This window comes from Nycticebus coucang, chromosome 11, assembly GCF_027406575.1.
Source record: "Nycticebus coucang isolate mNycCou1 chromosome 11, mNycCou1.pri, whole genome shotgun sequence".
NCBI classification, from domain to species: domain Eukaryota; kingdom Metazoa; phylum Chordata; class Mammalia; order Primates; family Lorisidae; genus Nycticebus; species Nycticebus coucang.
The window spans coordinates 115156837-115181151 of NC_069790.1; the positions used below are offsets into that span (position 1 = coordinate 115156837).

The 24315-nt window shown below is 38.1% G+C and overlaps 1 protein-coding gene across 6 annotated transcripts in view; it reads right to left on the bottom strand.

The window, feature by feature from the left end:
- Positions 1-24315, bottom strand: part of TPK1 (thiamin pyrophosphokinase 1) — a 363462-nt gene that overhangs the window by 185334 nt on the left and 153813 nt on the right. For 5 of the 6 annotated variants that reach the window (XM_053609655.1, XM_053609651.1, XM_053609652.1 and 2 more), the window contains one exon: positions 13488-13560. The exons of the other annotated variant lie outside the window; for it this stretch is intronic. In XM_053609655.1, coding sequence (XP_053465630.1) covers positions 13488-13560 — 73 coding nt within the window. The remainder of the gene's footprint in view (positions 1-13487; positions 13561-24315) is intronic. 6 annotated transcript variants of the gene reach the window in all.

Here is a 24315-nt window from a genome sequence, read left to right on the forward strand (position 1 = left end):
TCAAAACTACTTTGAGATATCACCTAACCCCAGTAAGAGTAGCCCACATAACAAAATCCCCAAACCAGAAATGTTGGCGTGGATGTGGAGAAAAGGGCACACTTCCACACTGCTGGTGGGAATGTACACTAATACATTACTTCTGGAAGGATGTTTGGAGAATACTTAAAGACCTAAAAATAGACCTGCCATTCGATCCTACAATTCCTTTACTAGGTCTATACCCAGAAGACCAAAAATCACAAAATAACAAAGACATCTGTACCAGAATGTTTATTGCAGTCCAATTCATAATTGCTGAGTCATGGAAGAAACCCAAGTGCCCATCGACCCACGAATGAACTAGCAAATTGTGGTACATGTATACCATGGAATATTATGCAGCCTTAAAGAAAGATGGAGACTTTACCTCTTTCATTTTTACATGGATGGAGCTGGAACATATTCTTCTTAGCAAAGTATCTCAGGAATGGAAGAAAAAAATATCCAATGTACTCAGCCGTACTATGAAGCTAAATTATAGCTTTCACACGAAGGCTAACCCAACTATAGCACAAGACTATGGGGAAAGGGCCAAGGAAGGGGAAGGGTGGGGGAGGTTAGGGTGGATGGAGGGTAATGGGTGGGGTCACACCTACGGTGCATCTTGGAATGGGTACTGGAGAAACTTACTAAATGCAGAATACAAATGTCTACATACAATAACTAAGAAAATGCCAGGAAGGCTACATTGAACAGTTTGATGAGAATGTTTCAGATTGTATATGAAAGCAGGACATTGTACCCCTTGATTGCACTAATATACACAGCTATGATTTAACAATAAAGAAAAATTAATTAAAAAAATAAAATAAAATAAAGTATCTAAATACATTTGTGCCTAACTGGAAGCCAATATACTAAAATAGCGTTGGTGGTTAAAGGGTAGGTGTTCTGGGGTCAAATATATTTGAGAAATACTAAGATAAAATTAGATTTATAGCAGAGTTATTTAAAATGATATGAAGATAATATCATGTGGATTTCTAAAAGAAGCAGAGAGAATGTCAAATTTCACAAAGTCAACGATTTCACAAAGTCAAAGATTTCTGATCACTGAAATCTTTTTTATATGAAGTATACCATAGGACCAGTGCTTTGCTACTCCATTTCTAAAAGAAAAATTACATACCTGCTTCATATAAACATTAGTGATAACCTACTGAAGACTAGGGGTGCCAGGCCAAGGGGCCACAGACTTTAGGTTCCAAAATCACATGTTAACAGGGATAAAGGGGAAAATTATGATGCAATTGTTTATATCAACCTCTGCAAGAAAGCACAAAGGGCAGACTACCCTACCCCCTGCAGAACTGAGGAGAAGGAGGAATGACAAGTGGGGATCCCATGAGCCAGAGGATGGAGGGAAGAGAGACAGCCACAGAGGCCCTGGAGGATACAGCATGAGGCATGAGAGCAGGGAGCAGACGCAGGTGGGTAGGTCCCCGCAGCTCTGCGCACCTCACTGGGAGTTCTGAGATGCAAAGAGCAAAGGCTCTCCCTTCCTAAATGCCTTAAAAGTATGTTAAACAAGTTCAAACAAAACAGGCTTCAAAAAATATGGATGGCAATGAAGTCAACTTGAAAGGACAGTGATTGAGGCAAGATAAGAATTAAGGTATATTGAAGAGATAGTTCCACAAAATGTTCCCCTGGCAGTCTCATCATTCCTCTAGTGAGATGCTAATAAGGGTTAGACAGCCAGTTTTAAGAATATAAAATGAAAAACCTGTCACTCAGTTGTCAATGGAAACTGTCTATAATTCCCTTAACAAAGCCTTCATACCTCAGAGTATGCTAATCAGACTTCATGCTCAAGCCTAAAAATTGACCATACTCAAGGTTTTGTTTCATTTTTGTTTTTAGTTTTAAAGAGATACACCAATAGATGGAGGAACTTTATATATATAGTTCTCCTCTGCTTTGCATAATATCAAACTTGTTAATTTTTCACAATTTCTAAGATCACAGTTTATCATTTTCACTAAATTAATTAATTTTACCATATCTACGAGTTATCACCATGTGGCTGGGAACAACTGAAAAAGAGACACAGCTAAGAGTTGAAATTGTAAGATACATGAGATTAGGCAGATCAGTCTAGATGTTTTTAAATTTGAAACATTCACAAAATTGAACCTGATGATTTACCAAAGAAGATATTCCAAGCAATTTCGATTATGAATTACATCGACCTTCACAAATTATGCACTTATGAAAGTGAACTGATTGTAAATATTTTTACAAAGCAATGTTACTGAGAAATGCCAAACGTTAAAAAGCTCTTAAGCAAACAACTTTAGAAAGTGAAAGAAGGGTGGCACCTGTGGCTCAGTCGGTAAGGTGCCGGCCTCATATACCGAGGGTGGTGGGGTCAAACCTGGCCCCGGCCAAACTGCAACCAAAAAATAGCCGGGCGTTGTGTCCCAGCTACTCGGGAGGCTGAGGCAAGAGAATTGCTTAAGCCCAGGAGTTGGAGGTTGCTGTGAGCTGTGTGAGGCCACGGCACTCTACTGAGGGCCATAAAGTGAGACTCTGTCTCTACAAAAAAAAAAAAAAAAAAAGAAAGTGAAAGAAAATACTACCAGCTTCAATTATGATAGTGCTGTAATAATTCCCAAGCACTCCGCATGTGTAGTATTACATGGTCGTTTCTACAAGCATATGAGAAAGTCCAGCCATAAAACATGTCCTCTTACAAGTGGTGGTAAGATTTTCATATATGTTAACTAATATCTCAAATAAAATTTGTACAATTATTTACAAAAATAAATTTATTACTTATAAAAAGATCAAAACCTAAAATACACACTACAAATAGCCAAGATTAAGCATTAGTAATTTTACATCCATACATGCCTAGACTCCCCACCCAATTCCTTATGCCCCCTACTCCTACTATTTGAGAATCAGTGTCCTCATCTTTAAATTGGAATTAAAATACATTTTCTGCACAACGCCAATAGTCCATTCATGAAAAATCAGACATTCTATTCACATATCAGCCAGATGTCAATTTGTAATTAATTTGACAAAGAAACTTATATTTAAACCCAAACCTTCAGTTTCCTAAAATATAACGGAAACACATTTATATAAGTAATAACCATTATAACAAGATGGAAAATGAGGAGCCATTTATTGCCCCAGATAGTGTGCATTGTACCCGTTATATGTGAATTTGTCCCTCTCCTCTGCCCCCTCCCGCCTGCTTGCTTTCCATTGAGTTTCGCTACCAACATGAGTGTTGATCAATTCTTTCGAATTTAATAGTGAGTACATGTGGTGTTCGTTTTTCCATTCTTGTGATAGTTCACTTAGAACAGTCTTCAGTTCCTTTCCATTCAGATTGTTACAAAAGGCATCAGTTCCCTATGCTTTTTTTAATGGCTGAGTAGTACTCCATTTACTATACATATACCCCATTTTATTAATCCCCTCTTGGGCACTGAGCTGATTCCATATCTTTATGATATGAACTGTCCTGCAATAAACATTTGAGTGCAAGTGCCTTTTTTTTGTTTGTTTGTTTGTTTGTTTGTTTTTTGTAGAGATGGAGTGTCACTTTATGGCCTTCGGGTAGAGTGCCATGGCATCACACAGCTCACAGCAACCTCCAACTCCTGGGCTTAAGCGATTCTCTTGCCTCAGCCTCCCGAGTAGCTGGGACTACAGGCGCCCACCACAACACCCGGCTATTTTTTGGTTGCAGTTTGGCTGGGGCCCGGTTTGAACCCGCCACCCTCGGTATATGGGGCCGGCGCCTTACCGACTGAGCCACAGACGCCGCCCGCAAGTGCCTTTTTTAATAAAATGACTTTTTTTCTTCTAGGTAAATAGCCAATAGCGGGATTGCTGGATCAAGTGATAAGGTAGGCTTACTTTTAGCTCTTTGAGGTATCTCCATACTACCTTCCACAGAGGCTGCACTAGTTTGCAGTCCCAACAACAGTCTATAAGTGTTTTTTTCTCTCCACATCCAAGCCACCATCTGCTATTTTGGGACTTTTATAAAAGCCATTTTCACTGGGGTTAGGTGAAATCTCGCTGTGATTTTCATTTGCATTTCTCTGATTTTTAGCAATATTAACTATTTTTTCATATGTTTATTGACCATTAATGTATCTTCTTTCATAAAGTTTCTGTTCATGTCTTTTGCCCACTTGTAAATGGAGTTGTTAGATTTTTTTCTTTCTGATTTGCTTGAGTTCCTTATAGATTCTGGTTATCTGCCCTTTATAGGATACATAACATGCACATAGTTTCTCCCATTGTGTAGGCCGTCCATACACTCTATTAATTGTTTCCTTGGCCCTGCCTAAGTTTTTAAATTTAAACAGGTCCCATTTATTAATTTTTATGGTTGTTGTGATTGCCTTTGGGGTCTACTTCATAAATTCTTTGCCTAGGCCTACGTATATGAGAGATTTTTCCACCATTTTCTTCTAGAATTCTTACAGCTTCATGCCTTGGGTTCAAGTCTGTTATCCATTTTGGTTTAATTTTTGTGAGTTGTAAGAAGGACTCTGTTTCAATCTTCTATTTTCCCAGTATCACTTACTGAATAGGGATTCTTTCCCCTACTATAGGTCATTGCCTACTTTATCAAAAGTCAGATGGCAATGTGAGGATGGTATGGTTTTATATCTAGGTTTTCTCTTCTGATCCATTGGTCTATGTCTCTGTTCTTTTGACAATATCATGCTGGTTACTATAGCCTTGTAGTATAACTTGAAGTCGGTAAAGTGATACTTCCTGATTTATTCTTTTTCATAAGGTTGCTCTGGCTATTCAGGCTCTTTTCTTGTTCCATACGAAGTGCAGAATTATTTTTCTAGATCTGTGAAATACGATGATATTTTAATGGATATTGCATTGAATCTGTAGATCACTTTGACTTAGACATTTTTACTATGTGGAGTCTGCCAATCCACACACATGATATATTTTTCCATTTGTTTACATTTTCTGTGATTTCCTTCCTCAGTAACTAGTTCTCCCTGGAAAAATCTTTTATCACCTTGGTTAAGTTTATTTGTAGGTATTTTTGTTGTTGTTATTGCTATTGAGTCTTTGATTTGATTCTCTGCTTGAATATTGTTGCTGTATAGGAATGCTACTGGTTTCTTGATTTTTGTAATCTGCGACTCTGTTGAATTTATTTATCAATTCCAGGAGTCTCTTAACAGAATCTTCGGGGTTGTCTAGATATAAGAACCTATCATCAGCAAAGAATGATAGCTTGACCTCATCTGTCCTCATTTGGAGACACTTGATTTCCCTCTCCTGTCTGTTGCTTCAAATGGGAGTTCCAGCACTTTGAATTAGACGTGGTGACAGTGGGCAACCTTGTCTAGTTCCAGATCTAAGCAGAAATGCTTTCCATTTTTCCCTGTTCAGAATGATGATAGATACGGGTTTGTTGTACATGTCTTTTATAATTTTGAGGTATGTTTTATCTATGCCTATATTTTGTTAAGAGTTCTTATCATAAAAGAACACTGAATTTTGTCAAATGCTTTCTCTGCATCTGCTGAGATGATCATATAGTCTTTGTTTTTGCTTCTGTTTATGTGATAAATCGCTTTCATAGATTAGCATATGTTGAAACATGCTTGCATCCCTGGGATAAACCATGCTTGGTCATGGTGCATTTTTTATTTTTTTTGATGTGCTGCTAAATTTGGTTTGCTAGAATTTAATTGAGAATTTTTGCACCTATATTCATAAGGGATATTGATCTGTAGTTTTCTTCTTTGTTATTGTGGTTTTGTCCTTTCCTGGCTTTGGTATCAAGGTGATACTGGCTTCACAGCATAAATTGGGAAGGATTCTTTCCTTTTGGATGTCACGCAGTAATTTCTGTAATACAGGTACCCAATCCTCTTTGTATTTCAGGTAAAATTAGAAATCATGAAATCGTCTGGTCTTGGACTTTTTGTGGGAAGTTTCTTTATTGCTGCTTCAATTCCATTATTGGTCTACTTGAAAATTCTATTTCTTCCTGATTTAACTTAGGGAGATTATATGTTTTTAAGAATTTGTCGATTTCAGCCAGGTGCAGTAGCTTATGCCTATAATCCTAGCACCGGGAGGTTGAGGCAGGTGGATGGCTTGAGCTCAGGAGTTTGAGACTAGCCTGGGCAAAGTGAGACCCCATCTCTACTAATAATAGAAAAACTGAGGCAGGATGATCACTTGAGCCCAAGAGTTGGAAGTTGCTGTGAGCTATGATGCCCAGGGTGACAGCTTTAGATTCTGTTTCAAATAAAAAAAAAAAAAAAAAGAATTTTTCAATTTCCTCAACTTTTTCCAATTTATGCATGTAAAGGTTTTTAGAGTATTCAGAAATGTTTTGTATTCTGTTGTATCAAGTGTGATAGCTCCTTTTACATTTCTGATGAGTTTATTAGGGTCCTTTCTTTTCTGTTTAATATTAATAAAAGATACTTTCCAAAAACTCACGCGTTTTTCTTTAAAAAATCTTATCTTTCCCAAATCTGAGAAAGATACAATGAAAAACAAAGAGATAAGAATCTACCTGAATATCCATCTCTAATCCTCTAGTTCATAGTGCTGGAACTACCTGTTGGCCTGCAATAATCTTACTGCGTCTATAATAGAAGTTGTTGGTTCAGCCTCTACTCACTCTTTCTGCTAGTCGCATTCACCATTTATACAGGGGCTCAATCCAGTGCCTTTGTAACTGCAGCTACAGAGGGGCTCAGACACCATGTTGTAGCATTCTTCATTCTTGACCACTGTTCTATACTATGTTTTTCTAGAACTTGGAAGGAGTAACAGGGAAAATAAAATCAACACTTTGACCTAGAGTTCTATTCCTAATTTAGAACTAGGGTCATTTTCACCATACTACCTACAACTTGGTCTTTTGTTGATCACAGCACTTTCTAGAATGCCAAAATACTCACTAGTTGTACAAAGGAAAACATACTTAAAGTTTACCTATGCCCTTCTTCGGTGTTCTACTGTGGCTCAATTCTATATCCTATAAGTAGTTTTTAGGTAATTTTAAAAACTTTACCAGTTTCTTCAGTTGGGGCCATTCTTGGTCTGGTCTAACTTCTGCACCCTCATTTATCCTTGCTGCCCCAAAACCAAAGGATTGGGATGACATGTTGGAAATCTAAAATGGAGTGTTTAGGTATCACATAGTCAGTGATACCATATTATCCTATTGACAGTGATGCTGGTATTCATCCCCAAGGATTTTTTCTTTTTTTTAATTTTAATTTTTTATTAAGTCATATACACACAGATCATGAATATATTTATGCATATGTGGGGTATAATGTGTTGATTTTTTTATATAATTTAACGTGCTTACATCAATCAACATAGCTTTCACCTCATTTACTTGATTATTGTGATGAGACATTTATGTTCTACATTTGACAGATTTGACTTGTACCCTTGCAATATGCTCCATAGGTGTGGCCCTGCTATTTACCCTCCATCAAACCTCCTCCATCCCCTCCCTTCCCACTCCATTTCTGTCCTTCATCCTGGGCTATAGTTGTGTTCTATCTTTCATAAGAAAGTGTGAATAAATATAAGTTGGTTTCATAGAAGTACTGAGTACCTTGGACACTTTTTCCTCCATTCTTGAGATACTTTACCAGGAGAGTATGTTCCACGTCCCCTCATGTAAATATAAAAGAGGTAAAGTCTCCATCCATTTTTAAGGCTGCATGATATTCCATGGTATACATACACCACAATTAATCCATTCATGGGTCGATGGGCACTTGGGCTTCTTCCATGACTTGGCTATTATGAATTGAGCTGCAATGAATAATCTGGTGCAGATATCTTTTTTGCAAAGTGATTTTTGGTCTTTGGGATATACTTCTAGTAGAGAAATTGCAGGATCCAACAGGAGGTCAATTTTTAGATCCCTGAGTGTTCTCCAAACTACATTCCTTTTTTTTTTTTTTAAATAGCTAAATAAATCATTAATATTTCTAATTGCAAATGTACAGAAATTGCACAGCCACACAGAATCTTAGAACAGCAACAACTTTCTCTGTACATTATTACATAGTTAAAAGTCACAGCTGGAGGGACAAGCTCCAGCCAAACTCCAATGTTTGCATTTTTTTCCTTTTGACATACTTATAAAAGGGAGTTGTGGGGGCTGTGGGTGGCTTTGTGGCTGAGTGTGTAGAAAAGAGTGGGGCCGTTTCCCTGGACAGTCCAGCACCCCCAGATGAATGGGGTGAGGAGAGGTATACCCTTGGGCAGAGGCTCCGGGGTAGGGGTGTATGTAGAGCTCTGTCCTCGGCCCCCACCCACCCTCTCTCTGGGCAGTCAAAAGGTCTTCGCCTATGGGAGTTTTGGCAGTTTCCTGCACCTTGAACATAGAAGTTAAGCAAAAAAGTCAGGCTTCAGTGTTGGCAGGGGAGGGGACAGCACAAGTTCTTTGCACTTTATTTGCAAAGAACAAACAACTTACCCAATAGGCCAAATATTTGCCTGTTGAGAAGCAGTGGCAGCAACTGAGTCCCAGTTTTAACAATATTCTTTCCATAGGAAACATGAATGTTGCTCCTAAGCCCTTTCTGACTGGCTCTACCATTTTGCTCAAGTCACTTAAGTTTTCTGGATCTCAGTTTCCACATCAGAAAACTGGGTTAAACAATATTTTTTAAATTACATTTTAAATTACAGTTGGCCTTTTATACCCATAGGTTCTACATCCATAGTTTGGTTGAATCCTCAAATGTAGAACCTACAGACATGAAGGGATCACGCATTTTATATTTTTATTACTGCATTCACAACTTATTTTTATCTCCTGTCCTATACACCTACCTTTATGGAAAACCCTTGGTATTCTATAACTTTTTAAGGCTTTAGCTGAATACTGTAACTAGTTTCTTAACCCCTAAATACTACGGAAGCATGCTTTAAAATTCCCTTTCCTTTATCTAGTGAAGACCCCGCAGACTATACAATGAAAGAATTTCAGGAGTTACGTGAGATAGTGCAGTTTCTCCTAAAAAGTGCTCAGAAAACCGAAATGTGGGTGGACATACAGATGGAAGAATGAAAAAGGCTGAAATAGGTCATTTAAGCCTTGAATCCAAGAGGCATTGGCTGATCCAGAAAAATGGGGAAAACATAAAATAAAATTTCCAGGGAAAAATCAGGAAAGAACTTTTTCATTCTGAATTAATAGCAGTGAACCAGGCAGGGAAAAACTAAGACAAATAGGCAAAGGGGGAAACACAAAGACGTTATGGCTGCCCAGAAAGGAAGGTCTTTATAGAGCAAATTAAGGACTGCACAGCATTTGCCAAGTTCAACACTCTGTATGATAAATGTTGCCTATACAATCCACTTTATGATTTTAACATACGATCAGCACTTTAAATTTCTTCTTTATTTTACTCTCTTTACTAGAGCTCCAGTTTCAGCTGCACTGAAAAATCAGACCAGGTGGAGAGAGGGTATATATGAAAGTGGAGATTACCTCCTTTCATTTGTGAAAGAGCAGTTTAAGGACTGTTCAAGTTGGAGATAATGGCTCATATGAATTGTGTGTAATGTTGCATTAACTTGTAATTATCACCATTATTAAAATTACAGTCAAACACTCATCATGTGCTCTACAAGGCATATGAACCATATAAAAGACATCATCTGTGCCCCCTAGGAACGTACCCTAAAAGTTCAAAAGTGTTGAACTCACTGATACATGAAAAAATTGGATTGGGCCAACATGGAACTATACAATTTAGGAACTGGAAGATTCAGTTCAATCTCACTTTTAAAATTAAACCTTTACAGATACAATTTAGTTTCTAAGGTTAAAAAAAAGTGAAGCAGGAAATATAAGAGAAATTCGTCAAAGGATATTAAGTCAAAATTATCCTTTATTCTTGACCCCTACTTTATGGCATCAAGAAATTAAAAAAAAAGAAGAAGAAGAAGAAGCTGGCTTCCCTTATTTCCTCATCCTGGTCAGGGATGATCTGCCGGCACTTCCAATTCTGGCAAGCCAGCAGTATTAAGGACTGGGGGAGATGAGTCACATCTGGCTACATCTTCAACTTTTTTCTGAGTCTGCTTGTCCCTGCCTCTCCTGCTGTTTCTTCTGCTCTGAAAAACACGATGAGTATCTATGCATTTGTGAAACTCGGCATTGTAAGCAAGGCTGAGGCTTTCCATCCCAATGAGGCTGAGGTATGGAGTTAATGAGAAGTGAGACTGGGGAATAGATAGGAACATGCCAGTGTTAAAGTAATTGAGCGTGAATATCAAACACTGACTAGGGAATAGTCTTCCTTTACTGAGGGAAATCAGATCAGCTGGTGGGCAGATGGAATGTGCGTAGATTTGCATTCACTGCCAACCCCAGAATTCCATATCATAGCAGCCTATATTCTATAACCATGGTACCTCCACTTTGCCACCTAGCATCAGGTTTTCCCTTTATTTTTTCTTCATATTTCTTTCTTCTTTTTTCCTTCCTTGCATCCCTCCTTCCTAAGAAAATCTTCCTCACTTCTTTTTTGTATTTGTCTCATCTCTCCCCAAGCCTCAAAAAGAATTTAAAGTTTTTTGTTTCAAATATCTGTTCCTTTAAAAAGTATGTGTACTTTGCTAATGGCACCTGATGCACTGTGGCTAAAAGAATTACTAATGCTATAATTTTTATTTTAAAAAGTCTGCATTGTCTTCTAAAACCAGTGAAACCTTAAATTATTAATTACATTAATATACTCCTACAGGACTTATATCACTCCCAATTACATCATTTATACGTTCTTAAATGACAAGAATCTGTCATTGATTCAATGATGAAAAATGAACACCTTAAAAAGATGTAGATTACTATTATTATTGATCCCAAGTTGTAGTAAAAAAGTTTTATTCAGAAGAGAGTAATAGTAATTTTAAGAAAACTAAATGCTAAAGAAAAAAAACTTTGAGAAATATCCATACTGTATTCCATAGGAATTACACTAATTTGCACGTCCACCATGAATGTACAAGCATTCCTTTCTCTCTATATCTACACCAGCCATTTTTCTTCTATAATTTGAAATAAAAGCCATTCTAACAGAAGTAAGGTGATATTTCTTTCTTTCTTTTTTTTTTTATAGAGACAGAGTGTCACTTTATCACCTTGGGTAGGGTGCTGTGGTGTCACACAGCTTACAGCAACTTCCAACTCCTGGGCATAGGCGATTCTCTTGCCTCAGCCTCCCGAATAGCTGGGACTACAGACGTCTGCTGCAACGCCAGGCTATTTTTTTGTTGCAGTTTGGCTGGGGCCAGGTCTGAACCCGCCATCCTTGGTATATGGGGCCGGCGCCCTACCCACTGAGCCACAGGTGCCACCTGATATGATATTCCTTTTTTTCTTTTTTTTTTAGACAGAGCCTCAAGCTGTTGCCCTGGGCAGAGTGCGGTGGCATCACACCTCACAGCAACCTCCAACTCCTAGGCTGAAGTGATTCTCTTGCCCCAGCCTCCCAAGTAGCTGGGACTACAGGCATCTGCCACAACATCTGGTTATTTTTTGGTTGTATGTTGTCATTGTTGTTTGGCAGGCCCGGGCTGGATTTGAACCCGCCAGCTCTGGTATATGTAGCTGGCTTAGCCGCTTGAGCTAAAGGCACCAAACTGTAAGGTGATATTTCATTGTAGTTTCAATTTGCATTTCGTGATGATTAATGATGTGGAGATATTTTTTTTTTAATGTTTCTTGGCCATTTGCCTATCTTTTGAGAAACTTCTGTTCATGTTTTTTACCCACTTTTTAATGTTTTTCTTTTTTCTTGCTAATTTGTTTGGGTTCTTTGTACATTCTAGTTGTTAGCCCTTTATCAGATGTCTAGATTGTGAATATTTTCTCCCATTCTGTAGATTGTCTATTGCTCTGTTGATTATTTCCTTAACTGTGCAGAAGCTTTTTAATTTAACCAAGTCCCACTTAAAAGTAGACCTACCATCCAAAAATCCCACTACTGAGTTTCTAACCAAAGAAAAAGAAGCCAATTTATCTAAAAGACACCTAAGTCCAAACAATTCACAATTGCAAAGATGTGCAATCAACCCAAGTGCCTATCAATTCATGAATGAATTAACAAAATGTGGTGCATGTATACCATGGAGTAGTACTCAGCCATAAAAAGGATTAACTAATGCCTTTTGCAACAATATGGAAGAAAACGAAGTCCATTACAAAACCAAACACTATGTGTACTCGCTAATTTAAATTGGAACTAACTGAACAGCACACAAGTGCACAAAGGAAAGTAAAAGTCATTGAAAATCAAGCAGGGGAGGGGACCATAGCTACCTAACAGGTGTAATGAACACTGCTCCACTGATGGACACATTTATGGCCCTGACTCAAGACATGTATCAATCTATACCCTGTTAATATTTTTAAATTTAAAAAATCCCCAAACAAGAAAAGATAAAGAACTTTGGTTCTAAAATTCTAGAAATGCAAAATTACGTATTTTTATGAATATTCATTTATAAAAATGATTTGATTTTATGTTCTTTTGTTTGTTTTATTTATTTTTGAGACACAGTCTTACTCTCGGTACCCTGGTGTCACAAGCCACAGCAGCCTCATACATTTGGCTCAAGCAATCCTCTTGCCTAAGTTTCCCAAGTAGCTGGGACTGTAGACACCAGCCACAATGCCTGACTCTGGTTCAGGCTGGTCTCGAACTCTTGAGCTCAAGCAATCCATCTGCCTCAGCCTCCCACAGTGCTAGGATTATAGGTGTGAGCTACCACATCTGGCCTACAGAGTTAAAAGAGTTTCCAATGCAAAAAAAAAAAGAATACAAAACAATTTAAATGTACATCATGTACATCAACTGGGAACTAGTTCAGTGAAATAAAGTACATTCATTAAATGAAATTAAAATGACCTGTGAAAAATATATGATAACTGATGAGGATACAAGCAACAATTATTATGTTATTAAATGAGCATATATAAAGTATAAACTAATTTAAAATACATACATGTAAGGGATTAATGTTTATCTGATAGTGGTAAAATTCCTGTAAGATTGTGTTCCCACTTGTAATTTTGTAAATTACCATTTTTTTATATATACATGTGCATAATACATTTTCATTTTTTTGCTGCCACAAAATTAAAGAGGCTTGAAATTTAATAACAATAACAATGTTTAAGATAAGGACTAGAAACAAAAACCTCGTAAAGAACGAATGAACATAAATACATTCAGAAAAGAAATCAGAGAATTGCTGATTGTAAATTACCATTTTGAATGTGCATTCCAATTTGATTAATTAAAAAAAGAACTATAAAAAGAGACCAAGCAATGAGTTTCTCAATCCCTACCTGCACAACAAGAAAATCAGAACCATCATAGGAAAAGCAATCAAACAAGAAAGATCTTAACATAGAAGAATGTAAGATTTACCTTAATAGTGTAGTACTCTCTGACTTCAGGCCTGATAGAATCAAAGTCTCCACTGATGAATTCTGGCAAAAAGCTGAAAGAAATAGTTCCACGTCAGTCAACTAGTTGGGTCTATTTATTTCACGGAGAAAACTAATATACTAAAAAAAAAAAAAAAAAAAGAAGAAGAAGAAGAAGAAAGAAACACAGAGACTGTTTTTAGAGTAAATAAAATGTCACTTGATCTACTCTAGGTTTCTGAAGGAATCCTCCCCACAATGTTCTACAAAGCAAACATCACCATGATAACAAAACCAGGAAAGGACCTAACAAAAACTACAGACCAATATCAATAATGAATATTGATGCAAAAATATTCAGTAAAATCCTAGCAAACAGAAATAAAGCTACACATTAACAAAACTATACATCATGATCAGGTGGGCTTTATCCCAAGGCCGCAAGGTTGGTTCAATGTATTCAAATCCACAAATTTAGTGCACCATATAAACAGAAGCAAAAACAAAGATCTATGATCCTCTCAATAGATGCAGAAAAGGCATTCAACAAAATTCAGCAGCCCTTTCTGAAAAGAACACTTAAGAAAACAGGCATACATGGCACATTTCTTAAACTGATCAAAGACATCTACAACAAACCCACATCCAGTATTATACTCAATAGAGTAAAAATGAAAGAATTTTCACTTAGAATTGGTACCAGACAAGAGTGTTCACCATTGTCACCACTATTCAACATCGTGCTAGAAGTTCTGGCCAATATGATCAGTCAAGAGAGGATATCAAGGGTATTCGAATGGGGACAGAGGAGGATAAACTCTTGCTCTTTGCTGATGATATGATCTTATACTTAGAAAGCCCCAGGGACTCAACCATAAGGCTCCTGGAAGTGATCAAGGAATACAGTAACATCTCAGGACACAAAATCAATATCCTCAGATCAGTAGCCTTCACATACGCCAATAACACTCAAGTTTAGAATCAAATCAAAGACACAACACCCTTCACAGTAGCTTCAAAGAAAACAAAACGCCTGGGAATATACCTAACTGAAGACGTGATGGATCTCTACAAAGAGAAAGATGTAACCCTGAGAAAAGAAATAGCAGAAGATGTTAACAAACGGAAGAACATACCATCATACTTTGAAGAACTTAAAAAATAATACTGCATTTCATATGTAGCCAGAAAAAAATCCTGAATAGCCAATGCAATTCTATGAAATAAAAACAAATCTGGAGGCATCACATTGCCAGACTTCAGGTTATCCTACAAGTTGACAGTGATCAAAACAGCATAGTATGATTGGGGCAAACAACACAAACCAAACCCATTCATTAACTCAGTCACAGTGTCAGACAATATTTATCTTTTTAAACAAGTAGATAAAACTTAAAGAGGATTATTAGTTTAACAAATTATCCATTCAAAAACTCTAACACTTGTTACCTCTGCACATTATCGTCCACACATATACAATTCTTTACATTACAGTGCCTTTACACAAGTTCACAGCTGTCAACAGATTTGAACAGAACAAGTGATCAGGGAGAGTCATAATCCGTACCAAGCCAAGAGTCAGGGAGAGACATTTTCCAAACATCCTGCTGACATATTTCTAGAAACAGGAACCTTTTATATAAGTTTGAAATACTATAAGTGTCATAGTTACTAAGCACAGGGAGGGATTCCCAAATGTGGTTGTGTAAAGACCAAATGCCACCACTGAGAGATCACTAGGCACACTGGGCAAAAAACAAGGGAGTGACTTTATTCAAGCAGGCTTGGCCCGTACCTCCGGCAGAACTCTGCTCAGAGGGGACGACCCCCAGATAGAGATGATGTCAGCTTTTATACTTTTTGGTGTGATGCATTTTGGGCTGCAACAAAACGCGGGGGAAATTTCCTGGGGGAAACCTGGACCAAGTTGGGGGGCGGTTGGTTGGCGCAGGGATTGAGGTAACTTCGGAGGTTTAAGATTGGCTGGCTCTGTCTAGGACCCTCCACCCAGAGGCTGTGAGAACAAAGGAGTGCATGTTGGATTGGCGGGCTCTATTTGGAACTGACCCCACCTGGAGGCTGTGAGACCCGGGAGGGCGGGGCCTCCATGGTTGTGGTTAGGGTACCAGGGCTAACTTCTCCCCAGGGGCGGCTGCTGAGAATCTCTCAGCCCCTGATGAAAGACTGACTCTGTCCCCCCTGCTAACTAGCCTTGCTACCTTCTCTCCCATATCCCCTATGTCTCCCACTGCCCTCAACATCTCTGGGTGGGAGTTAGTCAGCATTGTAGTGTAAACAACTCACTTGAAGTCAAAACCCTCTCTTTCCAGCAATTAAAGAGTTACTACAAAGTTTGTTAAAAACAGTTTTTTCTGGCTGCAAAAAAACTGTGGTTGCTATGTTACAGTTCTGAGATACCATGCTTCAGCAGAAGACCCAATGTCAATTATTCATTTAGAACTAGAGAAAAAAAAAAAAATTGTCTTCTTAAACTGTAGCTGTTTTTTTCCCTCTTCTCCACCCTACCGCAGGGTTAGGATTCGCTGCCAGCCCTTCAGTTGTTTTTAGTGATATAATTACCTCACTTCTCTTCACTGCCAGTTTAGAAAGCCTGCCTTCCTCCATCTATGTAAGCCATCATTTATTATTTTTGCATAAAGTATTTACATGATCGGGTAGAAATTCTTCCCTCTTAAAACACCTCTAACTGTTGGGCGGCGCCTGTGGCTCAGTCAGTAGGGGGCCGGCCCCGTATGCAGAGGGTGGCGGGTTCAGGCCCAGCCCCGGCCAAACTGCAAAACCAAAAAATAGCCGGGCGTTGTGGCGGGCGCCTGTAGTCCCAGCTACTTGGGAGGCTGAGGCAAGAGAATCGCTTAAGCCCAGGAGCTGGAGGTTGCTGTGAGCTGTGTGAGGCCACGGCACTCTACCGAGGGCCACAAAGTGAGACTCTGTCTCTACAAAAAAAAAAAAAAAAAAAAAAAAAAAACCTCTAACTGTGAAGAAATAAAACATCTCTGGATTTCTCAATATTCCCACAAAACCCCCTCACCTCCAAACCTGGGGAATGTATATGAAGGAGTGTTTGCTTTCATTTCCCGTGGAAATGTTCTATGCTTCACACCAGGAGAATTAGAACTGTAATATTTATCTAGTTCATTGCTTTGATTAAAAAAGAATACTAAATTTACAACATATCTTCTGAAGAGAACCAACTGTTACCTAACAAATGAGATGTCTGGTTAAAAGGAGACTGCAGCATTATCTCCTTGGTTATTACATGTCAGAAAAGATGAAGCCTCAGAACACGGGGACAACTCTAGTCATAAAATCTAAACACTCTTAAAAAAAAAAAAAAAGCCAAGACACGGGAGACTATCTGGTGGCTCCTGGAGAGATTTTACTGATATCCCAAGGGTTAGGATTAGAGTCCATATCCATAAAATGTTCCCAGAGACCCTTTCAAAGGGAGGAAAACTCAGCTGCCATCTTCCACTTCGTAAGTAGAGGAAACAAACAAACAAACAAAATCACACAGTGTCGTCCTTCAACTGTGGGTGTACAATTACTAGCAGAGCACAACTGACCTGCCTCTCACTGCATAGGCCAAGAGTAAAACACTGAAGCAAAGTAGACTGAGGCCACAGGAAATCTGACTCAGAGCACACTGTGTGTTGAGGATAGAAGCAGGAGGGATGAATATGAAAAATGAAAACAATGCTAACGTCCTTTTGTACAAATTTTTTAAGGTTCTTACCTCAACTGGAAACATTTCTTAGGTCCAACCTAATCTAACTCATCTGGGTTGAGCTAACTCTTCCTTGAGCTTCACATCTTCCTAGGACTAAACAGTCTGACAAAGTTCTACCACAAAGGTCTGTACCATATAAACTGCGTGGCCTGGATGAGACAGGCCCAACAATTGTTTCAATAACCAATTCATTCCACAAATATTCACCGAACATCAACTAAGTGTAAAAGAGCAAAGCCTATTTCAGAAGAAGGTAACATTGGGAAGTGACTGGAAGTACCTAGGTTTTAAAATCATCTTGTGTAGTTTCAACATCTTCTTATAAATGTTCTTCCTCAAAACTTCCTCACACACCGTATCTATTACTTTTGATTTCAGTGTATACATATTTAGGTTAAACACCTTATGCCCTACCCAATTAGGGCCAAAAATAGACTATTAGTTCTTTTTTTCTTTATTTTTTTCTGTTATATAAATTCATTTATTTTCAAAGTTTCTTTAAAATGCTTCCCCACCACTATACAAACACATGCAAATTAAAACTCACGTGGATCACAGACTATTAAGACTACAGAGATAAAAGAAATTATCCCTCCAATATCCCCATTATTTTTTCTGAGAAAATAAAATCTTGAGCTCCAAGACATCAAGTGAATTTTGTCTGCACGGCCAGTATCCAATCTATTATACTTTACATGTAAAGCAACCATGTAAAAATAGGACTCTGGGTCTGTGCTATTTGGCTGAAGCAACGTCCTAATAAGACTGACTTCATATTACTGTCCAAATTCTAGTCCCTCGGATATCTAGAACCAATTTGGTAGTTCTCAAATAGCATATTGATTTTGACAATGAATAAAAATGAAAAATAAAAGCCCATAACACAGGCAACTAAAAATCTGCCCCTTAAGTCAGATCATCTTAAAGAGAATTAGATCTCCTTTCATTGTATACTGTAAATAATGAAAAAAAAAATCAGGTAAATTCACTCATACTGTCACATAAAACATTAACAAGAAAACAAGTTTACATAGATAAAAGATAACTTATATCAGTTAACTTTTAATGTAATTTTCTCCAATGTAACATATATGCTTTCCAATTAAACCAGGATGCCTATTTCTAAGAAGACCTATGCCAAAAATACACCTGGTATTCATGCTGAGATGACTAAAATAATTACAACTTTTCCTCATACGATACTCTAGCTTTTGAAACTTTCTGAAATGTACTTTTGGACACCGCAATTAAAAGCCCATCTCACTTTTCCTGAGGCACCCATTGCCATGGTGCCTGGGCATTCTGAAGAGGTACTTATTGGGAATGACACTTCACAGATGTAGAAGAGCAATGTTATGATATCAATGACAGTTCACACAAGCAGATTATTTTCAGAACTCTTTGGGGACTGATTACACATACAACTGACTATAGGCATATGAACTTGTGCAGCTACTGATCACATTTCTGCCTCCCGCTGACTTGCATAGACCAATATGCCTCTTCTCAGTGTCCTCAATCTAGGCCACTGACTTGGTACTAAAAGGTGTCCCAACTCTCCACAAATGGCCTAGCCAGACTCCTTTGTTATACTCATTTTACAAAATAAGACCCCAAATAGGGCTGATAAAGTAATGAGCATTGATATCTAACATGTACTAATGGAAGAGGAGGATAATAAATTTAGAAAATACATGACTCTTAGCAAAGTATATCAAGAATGGAAGAAAAAGTATCCAATGTACTTAGCCCTACTATGAAACCAATTATAACCTAATTATAGCCCAAGAATATGGGGAAAGGGGATAGGGAGGGAAGGAGAGGGGAAGAGGGAGGAAGGGTAGAGGGAAGGTAATTGGTGGGACCACACCTACGGCGCATCTTACTAGGGTACATGTGAAACTTACTAAATGTAGAATATACATGTCTTAACACAATAACTAAGAAAAATACTGTGAAGCTAGCCGGGCATTGTGGCGGGTGCCTGTAGTCCCAGCTACTCGGGAGGCTGAGGCAAGAGAATCGCTTAAGCCCAGGAGTTGGAGGTTGCTGTGAGCTGTGTGAGGCCACAGCACTCTACCGAGGGCCATAAAGTGAGACTCTGTCTCTACAAAAAAAAAAAAAAAAAAGAAAATACCGTGAAGGCTATGTTAACAAGTTAGATGAAAATATTTCAAATTGTATATAAAACCAGCACATTGTACCCCATGATTGCATTAATGTACACAGCTATGATTTAACTAAAAAAAAAGAAAAAGAAAATATGACCAAAAACAATGCAGTGGAGACACCTGCTATCTTGGATAAGACTTTCCTGCTACCAGAGAAGGAGAATGTCTCTCCTCTAAGCCATTTTTGCCTCTGAGAAAGATACTATCAGTCCTTTAAAACTTCAGTAGCACTAAATCTCTTACTTTCCATTTTGCTTGAGGCAATTTCGGTATATGGCTTGTAACTTCTACTGAAAGGTAAGTTTTTTGAAGCAAGATCTGTATCTGATTGACCTTGGTATTCCACAAAGTGCCACGAACACAGATGCTGATAATGATACAAATAAAATGAAGACAGAAAGGAAGAGGAGAAGGAAGAAAGAAAAGAGAATGAAAAGGTGAGAAAAGCAAAGATGAAGGAAAAGGAGAAAGGGGAAGAGGAGGGAAGGAGGTGGCAGGAAAAGGTGGAAAAATGGTACAAAAAGAAAAGCCAAGAGAGGAAGGAAGAGAAAGCAGGAACAGAAAAGAATGAGGACCGAAATATTTGTTAATCACTTACTGTTTTGGATGTCCCAGCCCCTGCTTCCCAGCGTTTTTATAACTGATACAAATCATTTATACTTTCTGAGCCTCATTTACCCTTTTGTAAAATGAGGATAATTTAGAGTAGTTGTGAGAATTAAGAGTTAATACCTGTAAAACAGTTAGAAAATGCCTGGCACACAGTAAGAACAATTTAAGCTATTCAGTTAAAATAAAAGTTATTGCTGGAGTAGTTAAGTGGCTTGCCCTAGATTATAAGGCTAATACAAAGTACACCCAAAATTCAAACCCACACAATCTAACCTTTGTTTTTTAATGGATTTAAGTATATGTCATCCCACATGTACACATTTGAGAAACAGAACAGTAAGGTTTTGCTTTTAGAAAACGTTCTCTACATAAATTCACAATTTCCTCCTGATTTTATTGACCACTATCAATCTGATCAACCTGTATATTTTATAAAAGTGTCCATACGGCCAGGTGCAGTGTCTCATGCCTGTAATAGCATTCTAGGAGGCTGAGGCGGGAGCATCACTTGAGCTCAAGAGTTCAAAACCAGCCTGAGCAGAAGCAAGACCCCGTCTCTACTAAACACAGAAAACTTAGCCAACCATCCTGGTACCTGTGTGTCGTTAAACACAGAGTTACCATTTGACCAGCAGTTCCATTCTTAAGTATACACCAGATATAATCTTGTACACAAATGTTTACAGTCGCTTTACTCATAAGAGCCAAATAGTAGAAACAACTCAAAGGCCCATGAATGGACAAAGGAATAAGCAAAATGTGACATAGCCATAAAGTAGAATATTACTTGGCTATAAAAAGGCCTGAAATACCAGTACATGCTACAACTTGGATAAACGTTAAAAACAGTACGCTAAGTGAAAGAAGCCTATTGCAAAGGGCCATATAATATATGAGCCCACTCATTTTAACTCCAAAGTAGAGAAACCTACAGAGAAACATGCAGATTAGTCGTTTAGGAGGATAAGTAGTTGTGGATTGGTAGGAACAAGGCAGATGACAGCCAAACGGTCTAGGGTTTCCTGGGTGATAAAAATGTTCTAAAAGTGATAGCAATGAGTGAGAGCTCCTGTTGTCCCACATCCTCAACCCCACTGGAAGTGGTGATGCTGCACCTGTCTGTGAAGATACACAAACCCCACTAGCCTTCACATTTTAAATGGGTAAATTATTTGGCACAGAGCTTTTAAAAACACTATCAGACAGCTTCAGCTAATTGACAAAACACACCAGCCACCAACAGCAGGTATACACACGTTTTCTTAAACTATACACAGACCATTCTTCAAAATAGAACGTAGTCTAGGCCAAGATGAGCAATGTCTTCTTTTTTTTTTTTTTCCTTGAAGAGAGAGTCAATATTTTAGGCGCCGTAGGATATGAGATCTCTGTCAATGATAGCTCGAAAGCAGCTGGAGAAAATAAGAAAACAATGGGCACGGCTGTGTTCCAGTGTAACTTTATTTAGAGGCAGCTGGCCTGCAAGCTGTGGTTTGCCAACCCATGTTCTAGGCTATAAAACAAGATTCAATAGATTTAATAGGATTGAAATCACACCAAGTATGTTCTATAACACATAATTTTCTTTATTTTCTCCCTTCTTTAAAATAATCAACTGTAATTAGTGCTCCCTGGAATGGAATATGACTACTAACAGAACTAGTTGAGGCTTTAAAATCTCCATTTAAATACAGCAGGGCCTCTAATAACATCCTGTCATTCAACATGATTTTCTTATAATGTTAACAACAAAAAAATAATAATCAATTTCAGGCAGGGGCCACAGTGTGGGTGGAGTCTGCACGTTCTCCCTATGTCTGCATGGGTTTTCTCCAAGTTCTCTGTTTCTTCCCCCATCTCACAGACGTGCACATTTGATGAACTTGAGGTCCCAGTCTGAGTGGGGGTGGGGGTGGGTACATGCTGAGCGTGGCAGCCATGGGTTAGTGTCCTGTCTAGGCTGGCTTCTGCCCGGCTCCCTGAGCTGTTGGACAGGTTCTGGCCACCCTCCACTCAGAAATGGAGTAAGTGGGTAATTATCTCACTTATTTTTATTGATCTTCACCACAAAGCCTAGAAGTGATTTTTACTGATGTTTTTCAAATGGGCAGAGGATGTGAATAGAGGAGAATAGATTACATTTATTTCAATGTTTAATGTTTGAAGGGTTTTTGTCTTTTTTTAAAAGTTTGGTGATGATTTTATAAACCAGAAAGATGGCATCAGAACCTAACTCTTGCTGAAATCAGCCCACGGTAAAAATGGTTTTCTTTTATGTCTTGCTGCGTAAAGTCATAGTTTTCACATGTAGAACCTATAGACAATGTTAGGTAAGAAATAACTGTACACAGTAATATTGATACTACTTTAAAATCAATCACAGGTCATGAAAACAAGTGAAGAATTTCAACTTTCCAACTTATATTTTACCCTACTTATTTGCTCTAGTGTAAACTGTCCACTAGATTATATATGTAATATCTTTTATTTAATGTTTACTCATAGTATATTTAATGAATACATAACTAATTTAATTTCAAAATACTTTATAGTTCAGTTACACCATAAATTTTGAAAAAGATACATTTTAAAATGTCACTTTTTCATTGAATTTACATTATAATTTCAAATTTGAATCAATACCCAAAATGTTACAAAAAGAGATTCTTTAAAACAAATTTAATAGCAATTTTAAAATCACATATTTGATACAAATATTTAACATTCAAGGTAACATTTGATAAGATATGTACGCTATATTAGAGAGGATTTTATTACCTCTCCAATGCTAGTAGTTTAATAGTACACTTGTAGGTGGCAGAGTATCTTTTTAATGACTTTCAAGACACCAGAGAATAAATTTTCTTTTTCTGTAAGAAAGAAATTGTTGAGTGTGCCTTCATTTTATTTTATTTCAATCATTCTTACAAGGTGTTTTTCTTAAAAAACTCATTGTCCATTTTTTTGGAGGGGAGCAAGGTTGGCTCAAACATCAAGGTAAGAGATAAAGAGAGGGGATTGTCATTTACTTACTGCTTATCTGCTGCCCATCTAAATTCATGACCACTGGAATGATTTAATGTAAAACTCTTCTAGCAAGTCACCACCACCTACTCCTGTAAGTCAGCCTAGTCTCTAAGTCATTCTATAAACTGATTGCACTGGCCTTTCTAATCATCCTTCTCAACATTCTCGCCAATATTTAAAAAATAAAGTCTTATTAATTTGATGTAGTCATAACACCGCTGGTTAAAACAAAATATAATAAGACCCATATTTTAGACAGAGCTTGAGATTACCGAATATTCCTGTGTCCTTGAAGTAGTAATGGCAGAAAGAGAGCTGAACAGGGTCAGAGCTAAAACTACACACTAGTGACTCCTCCATATATGGGATACTTAATTCAATTTCTCAAAAGTTTATGAAACATACATGTCAAGACTACCAATACAACAGTTATCATAGTCCCAAAAGAGTAGGTATAGGCAAAACCTGCCGTCACAGAACTGACTCTGTTAGTGAAGCCCAGAATGCCGGTGGCATAGTAGGAGAGCCAGGCTGGGGAGCCAGCAAGGGAGAAAAAAAGGAGGAGAGGCTTCATAACAATGGATATCCTGTGCAGAGTTAAAATAAGGCCACAGCAAGAGGGTGAGAGAGAAAAATAATACCCACATCCAGAAAATGGAAAGAAGACACTCAGGCAGCAAAAGACCTTGTAAAGACATGGTATGAAAAGGAGGGGCAGCACGGCACACCAGCAAAGCAACACCTCCATATCTGGGATCACAGGTTGCTACCAGCCGAATGTCTGTGTCCCTTCCAAACGCTTATATTGACACCTAATCACCAATGTGACAGTTTTAAGGGGTGTGGCCTTTGGGAGGTGACTAGAACACAAAAATGGAGCTCATAAACAGGATTGGGGTCCTTAAAAAGGCGTTCTTGAGGAGCCCGCTTGCTCTCCACCATGTGAGGACAGAGTGAGACGGCATCACCTGTGAACAGAAACAATCCCTCCCCAGGCACAGAATCCAGCAGTGCCTTGCTCTTGGACTTCCCAACCTCCAGAACTGTGAGAAATACATTTCTGTTGTTTAAAAGGTAGGAAGTTATAATATATTTTGTTGTCAGCAGCACACACAGATGAACACAAAGCCGATTTATCTTTCAATCATTTCCATTTACGTGTGGCTGGCTGTGTTTCACTATGTAAGGGAAGAGACAGTAACTGCAGGTGCTCCTGGCTCCAGAACAGGGCTTTGCATATTATACACAATAAGAGCTGTACAAGTAAATGT